Here is a 20,177-nt window from a genome sequence, read left to right as displayed (position 1 = left end):
GGTTTCTTTACAATCTTTAAAACAGTTTTTTGTCCGTGCAATACTTTTGCGAAAGAAGATCGTACTGCATATAGTCTCGTTAAGGATTTGATGTTTTACCGTTTGGAATATTTAAAGCGGGTTAACACGAATTGTTTTAACAACATTTTATTTTTGCAAACTTAAACCAACACATAAAAATGATCAGTGAATGTTTAATAAATTTAATTTAATATACATTGTATTTTAATGGTACCATATGATAATACAATTGTAGTAATTTAAAAGGGACTGTGAAATCGGTTTTTGACTTTTATGTGTATATGTATTTTGTCTTTTCATAGTATCTTAATTTTAATTATTAGCTTCCATTTTCAACATAAATACTCACGAAGATCCCAAATTAATTTGAATTCGTCACGACTGTGTGGCTCTGTTGATAACATGTTAGCGTGTTCTAATTGTCCAAATTATTACACAATATTTAAACAAATGTACCAAAAGTGTCACCAAAAATTACTAACCGACTACACCGATTACGAACACCTTTTTCATAACTAAAACTGCATTCACAGTTAACATTTATGAAAATTACAGACAAAATCACAATTTAACATATGGTAAATAGCAATACAATTTTGCACCAATACATGCATGCATCCTTTTCACCCCACTTACAAATATATTCACATTTATAAATAATCTCAACGGCACTCGGAATAAATAACATGCTTTTACACAGAGATTAAAATGTATCGAAGTCTTCAATAACTTTACATTTATCTTTTTTTATGTAAATTGCAGTTTCACAAGCTATGGTTCTGTAAATTTAGTTTCATGTAGTACCTAATTGTATGAGTCGCGTTTTGAGAAAACTGGGCTAATGCATGTGCGTAAAGTGTTGTCCCAGATTAGCCTGTGCAGTCCGCACAGGCTAATCAAGGACGACACTTTCCGCTTTTATGACATTTTTCGTTTAAATAAAGTCTCTTCTTAGCAAAAATCCAATTTAGGCGGAAAGTTTCGTCCCTGATTAGCCTCTGCGGACTGCACATGCTAATCTGGGACGACACTTTACGAACATGCATTATGCCCAGTTTTCTCAGAACACGACGCATATATAGGTTAGGTCAATGCACTCGCGAACTCTGATCAATAATGCAGAACATCTGTTTGAACATCTGATGCAAGAGCATGTTGTAGGAATATTAGCCGCACTGTACTGTCATGACAACATAATACATTAACAACGTGAAACTCCAATTGCACGAAGAGCTGGGAAATCTTATCATCAATAGGAGGTACTTTATTTGCACCAACTGACACACATTTTAATGTGTACTTATCTATAAAAACTCTACTATGGTGTTTGATATCTGCCATGTCGTTTTGGCATATTCACGGGTTAGAAGATGGTCCACATAAGCACACGCTCGACCGACACAAAAGAGCATTTTTGTCGTTCTATCGGATTGAAAGTGGCGGACTATAAGTCTTCAACTCGACATCACGCCAGAACGAAGAATAGGCCATGCAGAACGACGCATGTTATAATTATCCTTTCTGTACACATGTTTTCGTTTTTACGGGTCTATGTGCCGTTCTCTCGCGTTTGCTTGCTGGTGACCTTCTTCAAACCCGCTAACATGCAAAAACGTTTAAGAACAAATCAGCCCCAATACACTACACTTTTTTCCATTTATAACGTTGTGAGAATAATATTTTTCACTTGGCTGTATCTTAACGTCTGTGTATTCCAATATTTATGCTGAACCGAGCACTTAAATTAAAAAAAAATGTTTTCTTCTGCCGTTCACTCAACCCAATCTTCTGGAACAGAAGCTTAAGCTGCTGTACAAACGTAGATTCCTGTTCTCACATTCAGCCTTAGCAAACTCGCATCTGCAAAATGAGAACATTTCAATAAATTTCGTTGAATTGATTGAATAGATACCTGTTTGTTTAGATCATTATCATTGAATCTTATTAATTATTGCTAATCTATGTGTACGCAATTCTTTGATGGCGACATATATTATGTATATTTACTATTCATTCTATTGTTTTATATAATGATTTTAAGAAAAAAATGTGTTCTTGGTATAGTACACACTTACTCGTTCATGTAAAATAAACCATCGCTCCCGCATATTAAGTGAAGTAAAGTATCTGGACAAGTAATTTGGTCCTTGTTGATGCAGAATTGTTCACGTATAATGTCTACGTCCCTTTCGTTCGCCACAGACCGAATCTGCCGAGTTGTCTGGGACTTGCAAATCGTCATGTCTGCTATTGCGCCGAGGCTGCTTTGGTTGCATTTGGCCTTCGCAAATTCACAACTGATAGGAAATACAATATAAACAACGTGAATTTTCAAATACATTAGCAGGAGGGAAACCTTATTAAAGTAAATTGTCCTTCAATTACGGTTAAAGACCAACATCCAAGCAATGTGACGCTAACCAAACATCATTTAAAACAACATAGGTATTAATATAATTATGCAGATTATACATGATTGTAAAATGTTCTACTATGTCTGATTGCAATTCATATTGTCTTTTTATCACCGATTTAATTTTAACACAACTTGTATTAATAAGTACACTAATAACAGGTTGTTAAAGCAAATATTCTACACATAAGTAACACATATCTGCAAAAAGTAAACCGTAACTTATAAAGGAGACCTGCCATATAATATTGTTCTTATTTACCATGACTTGACCACACATTACGACTTACTCATTCTGATAGAACTTCCCATTCGTTCCACAAACGGGATCCAGAGTATCCGGGCAGTGAATCTGGTCCTTCAGTAGACAAAACTGCTCGTGTATGATGTCATCAGGGGCTGTGGAATTGGAAGCGGTAGGGGACGCCGTAGATGCTGTCGTTGAATTGGATGTTGTATTGACTGGGTTGACGGTTGTGGAAATGCATTGGCCAGGATGTAATATGGTGAGTGACAGGTTAACACACTTTGCCTTAGCAAAGAAGCACCTGCAAATAAGTAAATACAGATTTGTTTGAATTTGTTTTTGACGTTCCTTTTGTAAAAGTACATGTTCTTCGTAGATTTTTTTCATTTTTTACACCGAGGTATGTTTTTTAATTGACTGCTTATGATTCTTCTAGCATGATTTTTTTTTATAAACAACGAGCAAGACTGTCGTTGTTTTGTTTCCGTAAACAAGCCAAAAAGAAAGTAAGAAACCTTAGCATAGCATAGTCAAACTTTAAACTACCCATTTATTGTTTGCATTTTATAATATCGTTTCTAATTGACCAATAAACTCTTCTTTGTCGTATATGATGCGGTTTTTAAACAATTTAGGTTAAAGTCAACCTGGTTCAATTCTTACTTATCAGAACTTTGAATTGTTGTTTAATAATAATAGACAATGATAAATTAAAAGTAATGTTTGGAACATACGACTGTGAAGAAAATCTTAAAGACTACTACTAGGAATACAACATATATCTAGTGATCATTGAAATTGTATTGGTGCGATCGTACCCAGACTTAACTTCCGCAATAACAAGTGCGTTACCATTTAAAATAGGACAACTAACATATATTATAAAACATCTCAAAACATTAAGCAGTTACGAAAATTTAAATTAACGCATGCCACTTGGCGTAACCAATACCCGGCAGATATACAAACACTGAAATTCCGCAAACATTTTTAGGAAAAAAATTATTGAAACGATGCGCCGGTCTTTTAGTAAGGCAAGTTACCAATTGTTTGGTAAACAGGACCATGCAACAGGTGTAATCGCCCAAAAGGAGCTATATTAAGAACAAGGATATTACTGCTAGCCCAGCATCACACATGGCACAGAAGTTTTCACAAAACATGAAAGTGATATTATGCGCATCTAACGGTATATGCTATGTTTATAGGTGTTCATCGCATCCTTTGTTTATTTTTGGTGTTTTCACTCCATATACACTTATATTGTAAATGCAGCATACACATAATAAAACAATATCACGGAAGAGAAAAATAATGCATTTGAATATCAACCGTAGGTTCGTTTGACAACTTATCATGCATGTACGATGTGAATCTCAATTAATTTTTAGTGCAGATTCGTTCGTACGACACCCGAACACTAACTCCGATCCTAATAAAAAGACAATTCCGCTCGGCTTAGAGGACTGAACAGTCATGTAAAATATCGAATATAATATATATTTTTTTATAAACAACTGGTAGCAAGATGAGTTGCAGATAATTGATCAGTTTCCATTTTTTAACTAACTCTTTTGACCTGTTGATTCTTTTCAGCTCAATTCAACAGTGAAAAAATGCGCATATCACTTTAACATATTCATTTGATAATTAGGTACGTTTTACGTACGTGTATACATACGTCAATACCATATTAGGCGAGCAAATCTTATGTTATTCCAAATCCTAGTTAAGCTTTACAAAGTGCAAACAAACAGTGATTAAGCGATTCATTTTACTTTTGCTACAGTTATTTGTGACAAACAAAACGAATGTAAAATAGTGAATCGTGTCTATTGTACGATATTTAAAACCATGCTTTTAGTTCGTGGCTTAGTCCGTTGTATCTTACCCTTACTTACTGGAAACCGGAGTTTTGCAAACATTAATTAATGTAATGCTATGTTAATCACAGACAAGCAAACGAGTAACTTGACAGCAGTATCGATACTTCTGTTAAGTAATGTGCCATCATGCGATATATGAAAGCATGTTTCATGGACAAAGTCATAGAGAACATCTTCAAGTGTCATCCTGGGTCGTCGTAACTCTTAGCAAAAAGGTTTCAATGTTATGACAAATATTTTAACAAAGTTAAGTGCTCAAAAGGGACTTTTTTCATACGGGTCCACTACAAATACGTATCATGCTTTTAAATATGTATTTTAAAATTATATTTAAAAATGCTCAAATAAACTTTTCAGATATAAAGCGTTTCGAAGTCAATAAAAATACGATACTTTCAAATCATTTTGAAAAAAGTCTTTAGTTCCTTTTAACACAATTACTTTGTTATTGTTAAAAGCCAATCCATATTTGTAATAATTATGTCATTTCTACCAGGCAAACTGTAGCTGTGGGTAAAATCCTTTTAAAATGTCATTTGTTATGATATAATGTAGAAACATTGGGATCGAGCGGTAGAGATGGATTTACAATAAGTTTAATCTATATTTACACAGTACCTCTGATGGTTGTCAAATACCAAATCAAATTAATATACTGTAAACTTAAATATATATTTAAGAGTGGCTTACTAATTTCCTTCATGTGCGGAGCCAAGTTTATTTATAAAATTATCCCTATCATGTTCGTAATATGTCATCCGACTATAATTGCTAAGTATTTACAAATTGCTTGCATAAACACAAGCGCGATTTCAAAAAAACTAAAAGAAGCCATTGATTGTATTCCTTACAGATTGTCATAGACGATCATATCGGAGCAACACACGGATTCGTTGCCCTCCGGTTTGTAAGTCTTGTTACAGTCTATCAAGTTGATTTGGGCGCATTGGTCAGATAAAGGCATGCATGTGGTCTGATGCATCCAAACTGAAAAAATATATGTTCGTTACAATGTCTGTGTGAAACATCATACAAAAACGTGAATACAGGCATGCTTGTGGCCTGAGACATCCAGACTGAAAAAATATATGTTCGTTACAATGTCTGTTTTGTGAGAAACATCATACCAGAACGTGAATACAGACATGCTTGTGCATATGATTGGTGTTTTATGAGACAGTAACAATAGACTAAGATTGGACAGATATTAGTGTCTATGCATAATGTTGTATGTGACAGCAAAACTTTAACAAGAATAGAAAGATGTTGGTGACTATTCATGGCGTATGTAAAATGACACTCGAACAATATTATAGAGCAAATATTGGGTATGTTTCATGGTGTACCCAATACTAGAACTGAACGAATGTTGTGTGTGGTTGTTTATTGTACGAGAGGATGTAGTCGGGTCAATATACACTTTCCAAACAAATTGCTACAAAAATGTATTCTAAATGATCCTGGTAGGACAGAAGATACTTTATAACATATCGAAAGTTTGCAAAAATCGGACCTCCGGAAAGTGTTTTTTTTTAAGATGGCCGCCCTTACCTTTTACTGATAATAACTAAATAACTCTCCACTTTGATCCAATTTAATGTTGTGTGGTGTCATAACAAAGGTTTCAATGGGCAAATAACACATTGAGATCATCAGACATAGTAGAAGTTCATCGCAAAAAAATACAACATGGCGTCAAAAATGGCCACCGACACAATACGAGGGACAACAAGACCATAAGTTTTTACTGAATTGTAATGATTGTTATGTCAATACCATAGTTTGGGAGACAAGGAACCCTTTGAATGATTTGTGGATATCACAAAGAAGTTGAATAATCACGAAATCCAATTTATGACATTAGACTGTCCACTATCACCTACGATCACCTTAAGCATTTTTCTAAGAGGGTTAAATTGTCTTCTTCTCAGTACCGACCTCTTGTGATAATCACAGTTTTCGTGCAGGGGAGTTTATAGCGTCTGCAGCTGCAACGAGAAGATTTACATCTTACAGAACCGTTACAATGGAAGATTTGCAATTGTTCTTCAGGCGCAACATTGCTTTGTGTCATGACTGGAAATAACTGGTCCTTGTCTTGTTTTCATCCCCATTCTGTCGGTTTCATAGTATTTGCTTTCCCTATCCATACCATGGTTTGATAGGATACACGTTGGCTATGGAATACCGCTGCATGCGATGTTGGTGGAAGTCGCTAAAGACTGGCGAATGTTTGGCTTGCCCCATACAGCTCCACACCACGCAGTTGCAAAGATTTGATATTTCCTCTTGAGACTTGTTTGGAAGGAGAATGGACTAGCACATGATAAGGACTGGTCTTATTAATTTCCGAAATACTGACTTTTTCCGATGCCGAAAATCCCTGAAGTTGAATCACAACCAGAGTAAGCATGATCAAAGAGCAACTAATTGCACACTTCGTCTATTAAATGTTCTTTTAAAATTGTAATTGTATACACTTTATGTTCCTTTGATTGTTTGTTCACTTCATAGATGAAGTAGATGGTCTTATTTTCCGTTCAAATTACACCGAAACGTTTGTCGCATGATAGTGCAATGTTGAATAACATATTGGACTTGCCGTAAAATGACCCACTTTGTCAAGTCAGTATTTATGCACTTTTAGCCATTGTGTTAGAGGCCATTTAGACGCGATGTTGAATTTCTATGTTGCGTAATAGACTAAAATATGTTTTAATTATCTTCATGTGGTATTTGCCCCCGAGTCCTAAGTATAGACACAATAATTATCAATATGATGGGATAGTCACATATAAATCATCATTAATAGGTTTTGGTGGCCATCTTCGACACAATCTTTACAAAAACACCTTCCCAGACGTTCGATTTTGGTAATCTTTTCATGTGTTGTAAAACCTCCAACCCTACCAAGAGCAATTAAAATACTTTTGTAGCAATTGTTTGGGGGTTGATAGCGTATTTTTAATATATTGACCCGACTAGTTCGATTAGAACAGAACGAGGTACCCGATAATGAATATGTATTTATGATGTATGAGCAAGCATCATGAGAGCATAACTAATTCCAGTTTTATGAGAAAGAAACGCTAACAAGAACGTAAATGGGCACAGGTTTTTTAAGTCATCTTTAATGCTTTATAACAGTGGATCACCAGAATTTAATAGGCAACATATGTTGCAGTAATAAATGAAATTAATATAATGTTATGTGTGGTTGTTAATGCAATCTGTCAAAGACATCAGCACTAGAACTCGAATGAACACATGGTGTTTAACCCATTTATGCCTAACGTCTAGAAAAAAAGGCCTTGGCAAACAGCGTAGACCCAGATGAGACGCCGCATGATGCGGCATCTCATCAGGGTCTGCGCTGTTTGCTTAAAAGCATTTCTGTAAAAAATATTCTAAATATAGAAATAAATATACTAGACATCCCTAATTTTGGAAATAAATTGATCCAATTTAGAAAGATGGGAGAGTCCACTGGGCATAAATGGGTTAAAATACTTCGTGCGGTATGAGACTGCAACACTACACGTTGAATTAACACGTGAGGCATGATTTGCTAAAATGGATCATTTTATATAAATACAATAAATTGGAAGGTATTAAGAATAGCAGTATGAAGTTATAAGAATGAAGATAAATGTTGAGAATACAATCAAAGATTTTAGAGTAAACACAAATTGTATTGCTTTGGCAGACATTTTAATACGTTTCACTTGGAGTGCAAATGTAAGAAAAGTTAAATAGGTTAATGCAATCATGTTGTGAATAAGTTGTTGTCGTTTCTGGTAGCATGGATGATAAAGTTATTGATATCACACGTAAAGTTCGCGATATACATGCAACAACCATACCAAGTGATTTTGTTAACGTTCTAGTTTGGAATTGTAGTGAACCTGTCACTATTAAGAATACTGCTATATGAAATATAAGAAAGCATGCTCATTGATGACGTCAGTCGTTTGGTTTTGTTATCATCTCGCCTCATTTAGGAACAATGCAGTCACAATCTTCGTGCTTTCGAAAATTTCGTTTATCAATTTTTCAAGTGAAAACCAGACCGTAACGTTGTTTATCATAAAGGTCTCAGAAAATTCTACTTATTTAAGCTTCTAATCATTTAATTGTTCTGTGGCTTATAATGGACATTCAGTTTTACTTCTTATATTGTTTACTTGTTAAATATATGATAACATATCATAAGAGAAAAACAACTTCCCCAAGTCTTTTATAAAAAGCAAGTGACAAATTCGCTGTGCAATACATACAAAATAAATCAACATACATTCATGGGCGCCGTCTTGGATAGACCAATTAAGAGTATAGAAGATTCAAACCAGTTCAAATGCATGCAAAACCTCCCATTCGATCCAGTACATTTTCGATAACATATCAATTACACGACATGCACAGATACACCAACGTAAGTTCGGTCTGAGGTTATCACATTGGAATGTTTTTTACGCCAATTGAGAATCGGCGCACTATGTAATTACAGAAAACAATACAGAAAAAAACAGCAATTTGTTTTAAACTGACTTTGCATAGCATTATAACATCTTATGCTGACACTAATCAATATGCACATGCAAGCAAATATTCACACATACGAACATATTAAATTAAATAAATAGTAAGACATAACTTAAAAGTGATACAATAATATATCGATGATGAAAACATATAAAGTGGCGTAGAGCGTCATCACATCACAACAAATGTTCTCTTTTACCTTATTTAGTTTTAAATCATTTTATAAAGTTGATTACAAATTGCGTCAGTTCTTATCTTTGAGCACGAAAACAGAAATGCTATATTTTGTTAATAGAAATAAATGGTAATTCAAGACAAAAGTATGATATTAATATTATCGATCTGACATATTTTTATTGCCGATCACACAGTTACATACAATTTATGTAAACTACTCACCGAGTATTAAAGGCACCGAACACAATAGAAGGACTGAACGCCTCTCAAAATCCATGACCGTACACAAGTGCGCGGAATGAAAGTTTCAACTCTTTGATAGACTTTGAATGTTACTCGGTTTAATACTACAATGTTGTCGAAATTCTTATCAATGAGGTCAGCGAAAACGCAATGTCCTAGCATGGAGAAGCTCCTTCGACTATGATGCAGACACTGTTAATTAAAGGAACATTTATCCTTACACAGATGCTCAATATTTAGCTCATAACTAATATACATACAAAGTTGAGAAAAACATAGAGACTGATAACTGTCCTATCATTTTTAAATATAGAATATGAAAATTGGAATAAAGAACTGCTAAGCTTATTATTGTTAATTTTAATAATTATTTAATTTTATTGTTTGTGCAGTTATGTGCTCAATTAATTGCATAAGCAATAGGTTACATGCCATGAACTATCACTGTTGTGGGTTGTGTTCTGTAGTGTAAGTTTGATTAAAGGGGCCTTTTCACGTTTGGGTAAATTCACAAAATTGCAAAAAGTTGTTTCAGATTCGCAAATTTTCGTTTGCGTTATGATATTAGTGAAGAAACAGTAATACTGAACATTTACCATGCTCTAAAATAGCCGTTATATGCATCTTTTGACGATTTAAAAATCCGAAAATTATAAAGCGTTGCAACGCGAAACGAATTAATAATTTGGAGAGCTCTGTTGTTATCGTTATATTTTGTGAAACTACGAGGATTGCGTATATAAAGTATAAAATACGTCAAGTATTGTATCCGGAAGGATAGCCGAGTGGTCTAAATCGTAGACTTTTTACTCCAGGACTCCAGGGGTCGAGCCCTGCTGAGGGTTACCTTTTTTGTTTTTTCTTTATTTTATTCTTGATTTTGTACTGGAGCTTTTTATATCCAATGTTTACATTTATCAATATGAAGCATTTAATGACAAACTTCAAAACTTGCCAAAATCTGTGAAAAGGCCCCTTTAAGTAGTCTTACAATAACATTGATGTGTATTTCGCATCATGCTTACGACGCTTCCCGAAGCCAATCTCGCGTTCCCTCGTAAAAGTTCGGATATCGTCGCGGAAATTCATATGAAATATATTGTCGTAAAAACCATTAAAACGAGCATTGTGTATGTCGTTAAATCTGTGTTATCAGACCACATCTTGTTAAAATTTTCGCTAATGCTATAAGGAACACTGATTTGTTTATGGGTGAAACTTAATTTTACGAAATATTTTGCGAAATAATCGTTGATTTTAAGTGTTTATGGGGCTATTTAGTGTTGTTGTCTCATACATTTAATGCATAGACACAAACGCATCTCTGTTCTTCTGTGTGTTCCGGTCTCATACAACAGCACTCAGAGACACCAATATCTCTCTTTTTTGTTAGTGATGCTGTCTAATAAGACTTCATTCATAGACACCAACGTGTAAGTTTCTAAATAATTTAATAATTTAAAAATGAAGATAATACTTTTCCAGAATTCTATTTACCGCATCGTTTTTTATATACATGTACTTCAAAACGTTGTATACATGAAAAGCATCTTAAAGATTTTTATGCATAACTCGTATCACTATTTTTGTCAATATTTGACTTTTATAAAAAATGTCTATGTAAGCGATGAACGTGACTATATATTTAACATAATATTGATCTTTTTTGTTAAATTTTACGAAGACACATTAGATCTATGATAGCTGAACATTTTCCTCCATGAAGCATTATTTAAAATATCGCCTATGATACATCGCTTAACATTTGTATATAAGTTTGTTGTCGAGTAACTAATTGGCTTCTATGTGATTTATAGGCCGTTAAATGGTTTTTTTTTCTCCAAATAACTGATGGTTTCAGTATGGAAGGGTTGGACTTAACGGATCAAGCCCCTATCTAATATATATGGTTTTAAATAAGGCAAAACTGAAATTGCTCCGTGTTTGACATATGCTTTGAAGTTAACCAAATAACAGTAGCATAGGAACCAATGTTTGTATGCACCTTGTTAAGCTTAACTAGGATAGGAACAGCATTAGTTTTGCTCGCTTACTAAGGGTAATGACGTATACACTTGCGTAAACGGGATCTATTAATCAAATAAAAGTAGCATCATTCTATCTTTAACATCCTTGGATCAACAGTTTAGATAACATGTTACATGTTCCATATTTGAATTATGAACTCATTTGACACATTTGTCTTACATTAGTGCTCCAGTGCTCTAATTACACGCAGACCGATTACATGTTTATTATTGTTGGCTTTTGTTTTATTATTGCCTTTGTATGAAATTGAAATGCAGCAAGCTTTTATATATTTTTTATAAGTATGTTTTATGAAAACTTCTTTGCCATGCGGTAGACAGTGCAAGCCTTTAAACCCAAGTTTTTACCATTGCTTTTTTATTCCGAGTGATTACCTCTTCTTAAACAATTGTTTGTGCTAAAGTGCATGTAATGCCATGTATTGTGAAAACAAGTAGTAACTTACACTTGGTAATTATTGCTATCCTGATAAAGTGTGCGGAATTTGATTGTTCTAATATTCGTCAGGTATTGTTCACGTCATTTGAAATATGCTACGTACCAATGTCCTCAATTGCTCTATGTTTTGAGAAATTTCAAATTATATGTTTGTTGTCTTATCGTTGTTAAAAATTTTAATATTTCGGATATTTCTGGAGTTAAGTCCGTGTATGATCGAACATATCCAATGTCAAGATCACTTGAAATATGTTTACTTTCAAGTAGTATTATGTATAATTTTCTTTACCGTCGTCTATTCATATTATTATGTTCTACTAATCGTTGTCTATCGTTTATTAAACAACGATTCTGAATTCTGGTAAGGAGGAATTAGACCCGGCGGACTTTAATCTGTATTGAAAACGCATCAGACAGAACAAACGGTTTTATTGGTCGAATAAACGCCATAATTAAAAATAAATTCCATTTTTAAATAACTCAATACATTTGTGTGCAGTAAATAGTCTGAATCTTTTACCATGCGATACTAAGGGATGTTACTTCGTTTTATTTCATATGGAAATAAACAATTGCAATATTGTTCATTGGTTATAAGTAATGCATGAGTTATAGGCAATAAAATGACAATAAAATGAAATGCAATCGGTGTGAACATTTAAAAAAAAAATCGATGAATTTCTTTCACAGGAGTAACTTCAGTTAACCAGAACCAAATCTAAATAGTTAAACGGAGTTTAATGTGTGTGCGTAAAGTGTTGTCCCAGATAAGCCTGTGCAGTGTTGTCCCAGATGAGCCTGTGCAGTGTTGTCCCAGATAAGCCTGTGCAGTGGTGTCCCAGATAAGCCTGTGCAGTGTTGTCCCAGATAAGCCTGTGCAGTGTTGTCCCAGAAAAGCCTGTGCAGTGTTGTCCCAGATAAGCCTGTGCAGTGTTGTCCCAGATACGTCTGTGCAGTGTTGTCCCAGATACGCCTGTGCAGTGTTGTCCCAGATAAGCCAATCCAGTGTTGTCCCAGATAAGACTGTGCAGTATTGTCCCAGATAAGCCTGTGCAGTGTTGTCATAGATAAGCCTGTGCAGTGTTGTCCCAGATAAGCCTGTGCAGTGTTGTCCCAGATAAGCCTGTGTCAGTCCACGCATGCAACATGTACAACATGTTCTGTTTGTATAGTAATGGTCCTTTAAAGGAAGTCTCTTCTCAGCAAAACTCTGGAGCCGTATTCACCAATGTACGTAAGTCTCAAATCTTAGACTCAGCTCCAGTTTCTGACTCAGACTCAGCCTTACAAAACTTAATTCACGAAACATAAAATGGTTAGTTTTAGACTCAGACTCAGTAAGATAAGTCTCAAATGCTAAGTCTACAATGTTTAGACTTACGCTATACAATAATGACGTAACGTCGTTTGAGCGTTTACTTTACAAAATGGCCGCCGCACGAGCTCCTTGCGTAATAATAATATTATTATTGAAAGAGTGTATCTAGATCGTACCAACCCTTTGGAGATTTATAGGGATATTGAACTTTACAAACGGTATCGTTTAACCCGACCGGGAATCGTATTTCTTTGCAATATTTGCAAGGAATAGTTGAGCCGCAATACGATGCGGATTCTGCAAGTTCCGGTCGCCCTGGCAGTGTGTACTTTCCCGAGCAACGTGGCAAAAATCATTTAAAAAAAAGCGGCATTTAAAGTTATGGTAGCCAGAACTATGTAGACCTGTGCACAGGTCAATAATATTTTGACAGCTAGAGAGTTGAAGTTGTCAAATTTCCAGCTGGTACGACGCCGTTCGTGCAAAACAAGAACTTGGTGCGATCGCTGATACGTGAGTCATTTGCGATGTGTGCATTTTGCAATTGTTCTTATTTATTGTAAACAACTGTCAAATTCATAATTGTCCGCGTTTGTTTGTTGTCTTTTGTGAAAATAATCTCCAAACTTAATGAACGTGAACATGCACTAATTTTATGGATAATACTTGTTGTTTGAATGAAAAAGTAATAACATATAATTTGCATGTATCATAAACTATAATAATGGATATTTTCTAAATAGGGAAAACTATTAGAAAACGTTTACAAGACATTTACTATGCATAAATTTTGATTTCATTACTATTACAAATCTATTTATAGATGTAGGAATTTACCTATAGATATGTATATGCCGAATAATGTTACACTGCCATGACGCAGTTGGTAGCGCATCGGTGCCCGTGATTATATTTGAGTCGGTGGTTCGAAATTACAACGGGGACTTTTTTTTTTCTCCAAACATTTTCAAAATAAATTGTGACGATTATTTAGTTATTTTTAAATTCTTGATCTTTAATGTAATGTAAATTAATGTTTATTAATTTTAAAAAAGGTGCTATAATTAATGTGTATATTATACACCCTGTTAAGAAGATATAGGGTACACCTGAATCCATATGTGCATCTGTCCTTGTGTCTGTCTATGTTGTAATTGAGTTCCAATACAAAATGTATTTTTGCGACAAATGCTTTAGAATATGCATTTGTTGATGGCAAGTGCATTGTTGTAATGCACTTTATTTGTAAATTAATAAAACACTCAACAACAGAAATAATATTTTATTCTCAAATGCACATATTATTGCATTTTCAATCAATAGTAAAACGATGACATTAAATTTGATTATCAAGTTAAGACACATCAGCATATTGCATCACTTCTGACATAAGGCAGAACTTTCATTCAATATAATGCACATAAATGCACCGATCATAATCCATTTATATCAATATCTATTTACTTATTAATATTGTAATTTTTCCAAAAAATGGGTCAATTTTAAATGATCAACTTTCAGGTTTTACAAGTACTTTGGGGTGCATCGATTGGACGCATGTGCATATCAAGAAGCCAGTAAACCTTGTAGAAGTCTACATAGGGCGAAAGGGCGTTCCCACCATCAACGTTCAGGTATGGCTTAACAGTCAGTTATGTGCAAGTCTAAATGCAATCCTTTTTATTTGATACAACTTTATTTTAAACACAAATATTTAATGAAACAACTGTATGTTAATTTTAACAGTTTGTCATTAGCAAAATAAGAAACATTTTTATCAGCATTTTATCAAATACCTAAGAAAAAATTTACAAAAATATGTCTTATTTTTGTTAGTGTAATATAACATGTTTTATGTTAACAGGCTGTGTATGATGCCAGCTACAGAATAACGAGCTTCACTCAAGTTCACTGCCAGTTGGCCAGGGCGAAAGCATGATGCCAGGATTTGTTGATGTCTAATTTCAAATTCACATAACTGTATCTATCATTATTCTGGAATTTCATTCAGTTCATTGAATGAAGAATTTTATTATTATCAATGATGGATATCTTGTAAGCAAATAATATCAAGAAGTGTCCCAAGACACCGCATTCAACTAATATTCCTCTTTGAATGTAGAATCTTCTTTATCTGTCCGTAAAATAATACAATGACCTATGTAATATTTTACCTACATTTGTTCCAGCACACAAATATTGACTGGAATTTTATAAGTACAAAAAGGGATAGAATCATATTTTTATCATAGAAATAATAGTATGCCCCTTTTTGAATTAAAAAAAAATCTTATTATTTTGTGTGCAACTGCCCCATAACTATTATTTCTAATATAGACTATCTATTTTAGAAATAATAGAGTTATGAAGTAGTTGCACAAAAAATAATAAGATCCTTTTAATTATAAAAAGGGGAATAAATCTACTACTAGTATATTACATGTCAGAGTTATAGCACTTGGCCACGTATTGACACTAAACACATCTTTTTCTCCAAATGTATTATTTCAATTTCTACAGTCAACTTTTTCATTTCTTATTCTTATTTTTCTTAGTTATTTCCCATCGGTTTCTCTGTAAGTTTTGTTAAGGTATCGGCTTGTGATCTCTTGTCGTTCTTCTTTGTGAGCGCTGCAAAAATGGATAAAAAGTGTGATTTGTATAAATGGACTTGTTCTCATATTATGATCTTCAAAGGTTAAAAAATTAATACATATATATCACATAATCTATGTATGCATTGGTACTATGCATTGGTACTTAGTTTTAACATATTTGATGCTAATTATGTTTCAACAAATGCATGACTTTTGTTGCATATTACATAATAACATTATACAGTACTTGCTTTGTCAGATGGTATTGTCAGTATAGTTTTAAGAACTGGAATTCCATCCATGCAAGTTAATTATTAACTCTAAATTAATTGTATGCACTGCAATACCTTCAATTAGAGCTATCTAAGTGTTAAATTTATTAATATTTAATTTTCAAGATTTGTTCCAGACAATTTGAAATCTAAATTTAAAGATATCCAAAACTTACATTCTTTACACTTAATGCCTCTACTTTCATGACTGGTACACTATGAAATCACATGAAAAAAATATAGTGTCACTTAAAAAATCTAAATTAATTTAATCCAGTGATGTTTTCAATGCAATAAAATTGACAACTAATGTTAATATACTATACTTAAGTTAATGTATAATAATCCCAGTGTTAACTTTCAAACACAATGTTTAATGTTAATGTAATGCATGTTTTTTTCTTTTATTTTGTTTTTATATAAGGGTGAATTTCTATTATATTGTATACAGTAGACTCTGCCAATACCGGACTCTCTGAATACCGGAACTCTCCCGATTCCGGACGGTCGGACCAGTCCCGTATTTTCTCCTTCTATTTCTTTGTTAAAAAATGTTGAATAAACCGAACTCTCTGAAAACCGGAAACCGGACGGGTATCTCCGTAAATTTGGTCATTTTTCATCGTAAAATACATTGAGTATACCGGACGGTCTAAATTCTCAAGATGCCCGAGGCGTGAAAATAACAATACCTAGTCAGCACAGCATACTTATCCAGAATCTTATCTAGTTCAGCAAAGTAGTTGTGAACAACAGTGGCAGAAGCAGATTGAGCCCTACACTGCTCAAGTCCTCTTGGTTTAATGACGCGTACCTCTGGCCACCTATTTAGAAAAGAATAAAACCATATCATGGAAAATGGATTTGTGACAGTTGGTTTGTTTAGCTGTACTGCAAAATCAGATGCAATGTCAACGACTTCCTGACGTGTTTATCCATAGCCAAGAGAGGCAACGGACTTGAGATGGTCCACCAGCCTGGATTAGTCCTCACATGACAAAATAGGAACACGTCCTGCACCTACAGTGTCAATATGGACTTTTCCCAGGACACGATGCCTCAGGGTCTGCATAGGTACATTGAACTGTATCGATGCTTTTCGGACAGAAACATTTTCCTCCATGTCACGTTTATAGGCGAATACAGCCTATATTTCTGCCTGATAGGCTGTGGAGCAACCTGAAAAAAGTGAGGTTAATTTGGCCATCAAATAGTAAATACATCTGTAATTTCTTCGAATGTTTCTAGTGTAAAAGTATATACCGGTAGTTGAACGACATTCTGTATCGATTGAGATCGAATATTCGAATAAATAGAACGAATATACGAATTTTAAATTTATTCTTTGTTCCTATCCGTTATCAAACCTTAAAGGGGCCGTTTAACAGATTTTGGCATGTATTGAAACCTGTCATTAAATGCTTTATATTGATTACATTTGACCTAAAAAATCTCCAGTAAACAAACAAGAATACAATTTATAAAAAAAAGAAAAAAGTAACCCCCAACAGGGCTCGAACCACTGACCCCTAGAGTCCTGGAGTAAAAAGTATCCCGTCCAGACCACTCGACCATCCATGCTCATGCTTAGAGCGGTTGTATTTTGTACCTATATAATCAATCCTCGTAGTTTCCCAAAATATAACAACAGCACAACCAAATTATTCAATCGTTTCGCGTCGCACGACGCTTTATAATTTCAGGTTTTCAAATCGTCAAAAGATGCATATAATAGATATTTAAGAGCATGGTTAAGGTCATTATTACTATTTCCTCATAAATATCATAATTTAATTTTGTCAATTTACCAACACTTGAAATCTGTTAAACGGCCCCTTTAACGAATAGCAGTTTCAATTTCGCTAAGTAAGGAAGAGGGAGACAACTCTATCATGCTGATGTGACCAAGTTGTTCGGGTTAATTAGTGGTGTTCGCAAAAATTAACTGTGAAATTCTACATTCACAATAACATACTAAAAACATGAAATGCTTAATCACTTTGTTAACATTTCGAATACCCGTGAGGGCAATTTCACGCCCGATGAACATGACTTGGATAGAGTTAATCCTGTTTATATTGAACAGCTCGACTGCCCATTGACAATAGAAGAAATTACTAAGTCTATTAAGTACATGCATCGTTTTAAGTCCTGTGATTTTGATAACAATGTAGCGGATTGTTTATCGATGCAAATGAGATTATATCGCCATATCTGTGTAAAATATTTAATTACTTCGATGTTGGATCTTATCCCATATCATGGACAAAAGGTGTAATCGTCCCTATTCATAAAAAGGGCGACAAATCAAATCCAGCTAACTATAGAGGGATAACTCTTATTAATATTACTGCAAAGATTTGTTCCCTTGTATTACGAAATCGCATTAACAAATATGGTGTGAGAATGAAAACGTTTTTGAAAGTTGCCAATTTGGTTTTAGAGATAACCATTCGACGACTGATGCAATCTTTCTTCTGCATGCAATTATTCAAAAAGTACTTAACTCAAAGGAAAAACTTTGGCGTGCGTTCATTGATTATCAACGTGCATTCGATACCGTTAACCATGAGGCATTATGGGTTAAACTTGTTAAAGCCGGTATCAGCTGCAAAATGATTAATATGTTACAATGTATTTATAAAAATGTTCAGTCGTGTTTCAAGCTGCCTAACTTTTCAAAGGCAAATAATGCTAATACTTCTTACTCAGATTTCTTTGAAGTAACAATGGGCTTGAACAAGGGGAGCCACTCTCGCCGATATTATTTATCTTATTTATTAATGACGTTTTTAAAATCATCAATTTGGATGATTTAACTGGAAAAGATGTAGAACTTCTCTCTATGTACATGATTGTGTTTGCTGACGACATTGTATTGTTCACGACAAATGAGCTTAGTTTTCAAGCCCAACTAGCTGCTATATATTCGTATTCAGTAAAATGGGGCTTGAAAATAAATGTCAATAAAACAAAAATCTGTGTTTTGAAAAACGTAAAACAGTTGTAAATTCTGAAATAAACTTAAGTATTAATGGAGAAAGCATCGAAACTGTTGATGATTTTACTTACTTGGGCATAAATTTTACCTATACAGGAAACATGAAAAACGCTGTTAAAATGTTACAGGACCAGGCTCTTAAAGCCTATTGAAGTTTATTATCTATTTTTGATAAAGTGCAATTAGACATTAAAACCAAGCTTTCATTAATTGACGCCATGGTCGTTCCAATTCTCCTGTATGGCTCCGAAATCTGGGGTGTCTATAACATAAAAGATGTTGATAAATTACATGTGCGATTTTTGAAAAACCTCCTCGGCGTCAAACAGCAGACTCCAAACTATGCTGTCCTTGGTGAATTTGGTCGCTTCCCCCTCTCTATTTTATGTAAAGAAAGGGCGATACGCGTTTGGTTAAAAATTATGAAAAATAGAAATTTTCCTATCTGTAACATATACTCCGATCTGTGTAACACTGGTAGCAGTGGCTGCTGGGCTAACAGAATCAATACCTTGATTGACCATTTAGATTTTAATAATATTCGGCATAATTTTAATTATGAAATTAACTACTTTCCAAGCTTGAAAAATAAACTTAGAGATATTTTTGTTCAAGAATGGAAGGGAACTATTCAATCAATGTCTAAATTACAGCAGTATTGCTTATTCAAATCTGAATTTGTCTGTGAAAAGTACTTATTAAAAATACAAAAAAAATGACCTGCTGAAACAATTTGCCCGTTTTAGACTATCATCGCACCATCTAGAAATTGAAGTGGGCAGATTCCAAGGTATTGATCGTGATCAGAGACTTTTTCGATGCTGCAATATGAACGTTGCTGAATCTGCGTATCACTTCCTACTTTGTTGTGACAATTATAGACACTTAAGATTGGAATTTATTGGGCATATCTCTTGGCCTACCTTAAATTTATTCCAAACAACTATGACATTGAAAAAATAAATAAAATATT

General features: G+C 34.0%; 1 protein-coding gene and 1 long non-coding RNA gene across 2 annotated transcripts; both read right to left on the bottom strand.

The window, feature by feature from the left end:
* Positions 1 to 131: 131 nt before the first annotated feature.
* On the bottom strand, positions 132 to 9,706 carry LOC127860775 (tomoregulin-2-like). The gene is made up of 5 exons (XM_052399052.1): positions 9,509 to 9,706; positions 5,419 to 5,554; positions 2,725 to 2,982; positions 2,097 to 2,318; positions 132 to 1,881 (listed from the first exon to the last, which is right to left on the bottom strand). The coding sequence occupies exons 1-5, from the start codon at positions 9,561 to 9,563 to the stop codon at positions 1,797 to 1,799; spliced, it is 756 nt and encodes a 251-aa protein (XP_052255012.1). The 5' UTR covers positions 9,564 to 9,706; the 3' UTR covers positions 132 to 1,796.
* A 4,895-nt stretch (positions 9,707 to 14,601) lies between these two features.
* Positions 14,602 to 16,422, bottom strand: LOC127860522 (uncharacterized). The gene is made up of 2 exons (XR_008039829.1): positions 16,380 to 16,422; positions 14,602 to 15,965 (listed from the first exon to the last, which is right to left on the bottom strand). It is a non-coding gene; the product is annotated as an uncharacterized LOC127860522 (long non-coding RNA).
* Between the last annotated feature and the right edge of the window lie 3,755 nt (positions 16,423 to 20,177).

This window comes from Dreissena polymorpha, chromosome 15 (assembly GCF_020536995.1).
Source record: "Dreissena polymorpha isolate Duluth1 chromosome 15, UMN_Dpol_1.0, whole genome shotgun sequence".
Taxonomy (NCBI): domain Eukaryota; kingdom Metazoa; phylum Mollusca; class Bivalvia; order Myida; family Dreissenidae; genus Dreissena; species Dreissena polymorpha.
The sequence above is the reverse complement of the archived record's forward strand: the minus strand, read 5'-3'. Positions and strand labels throughout refer to the sequence as shown.

Excerpts from the sequence above, each read along its gene's own strand:
- LOC127860775 (XM_052399052.1), bottom strand. The coding sequence starts at position 9,563 with ATGGATTTTGAGAGGCGTTCAGTCCTTCTATTGTGTTCGGTGCCTTTA. Across the intron at positions 2,983-5,418 it reads ATGATCGTCTATGACAATCT|GTGCTTCTTTGCTAAGGCAA; the intron begins GTAAGGAATACA and ends ACTTATTTGCAG. Across the intron at positions 1,882-2,096 it reads GGTTTATTTTACATGAACGA|ATGCGAGTTTGCTAAGGCTG; the intron begins GTAAGTGTGTAC and ends CTCATTTTGCAG.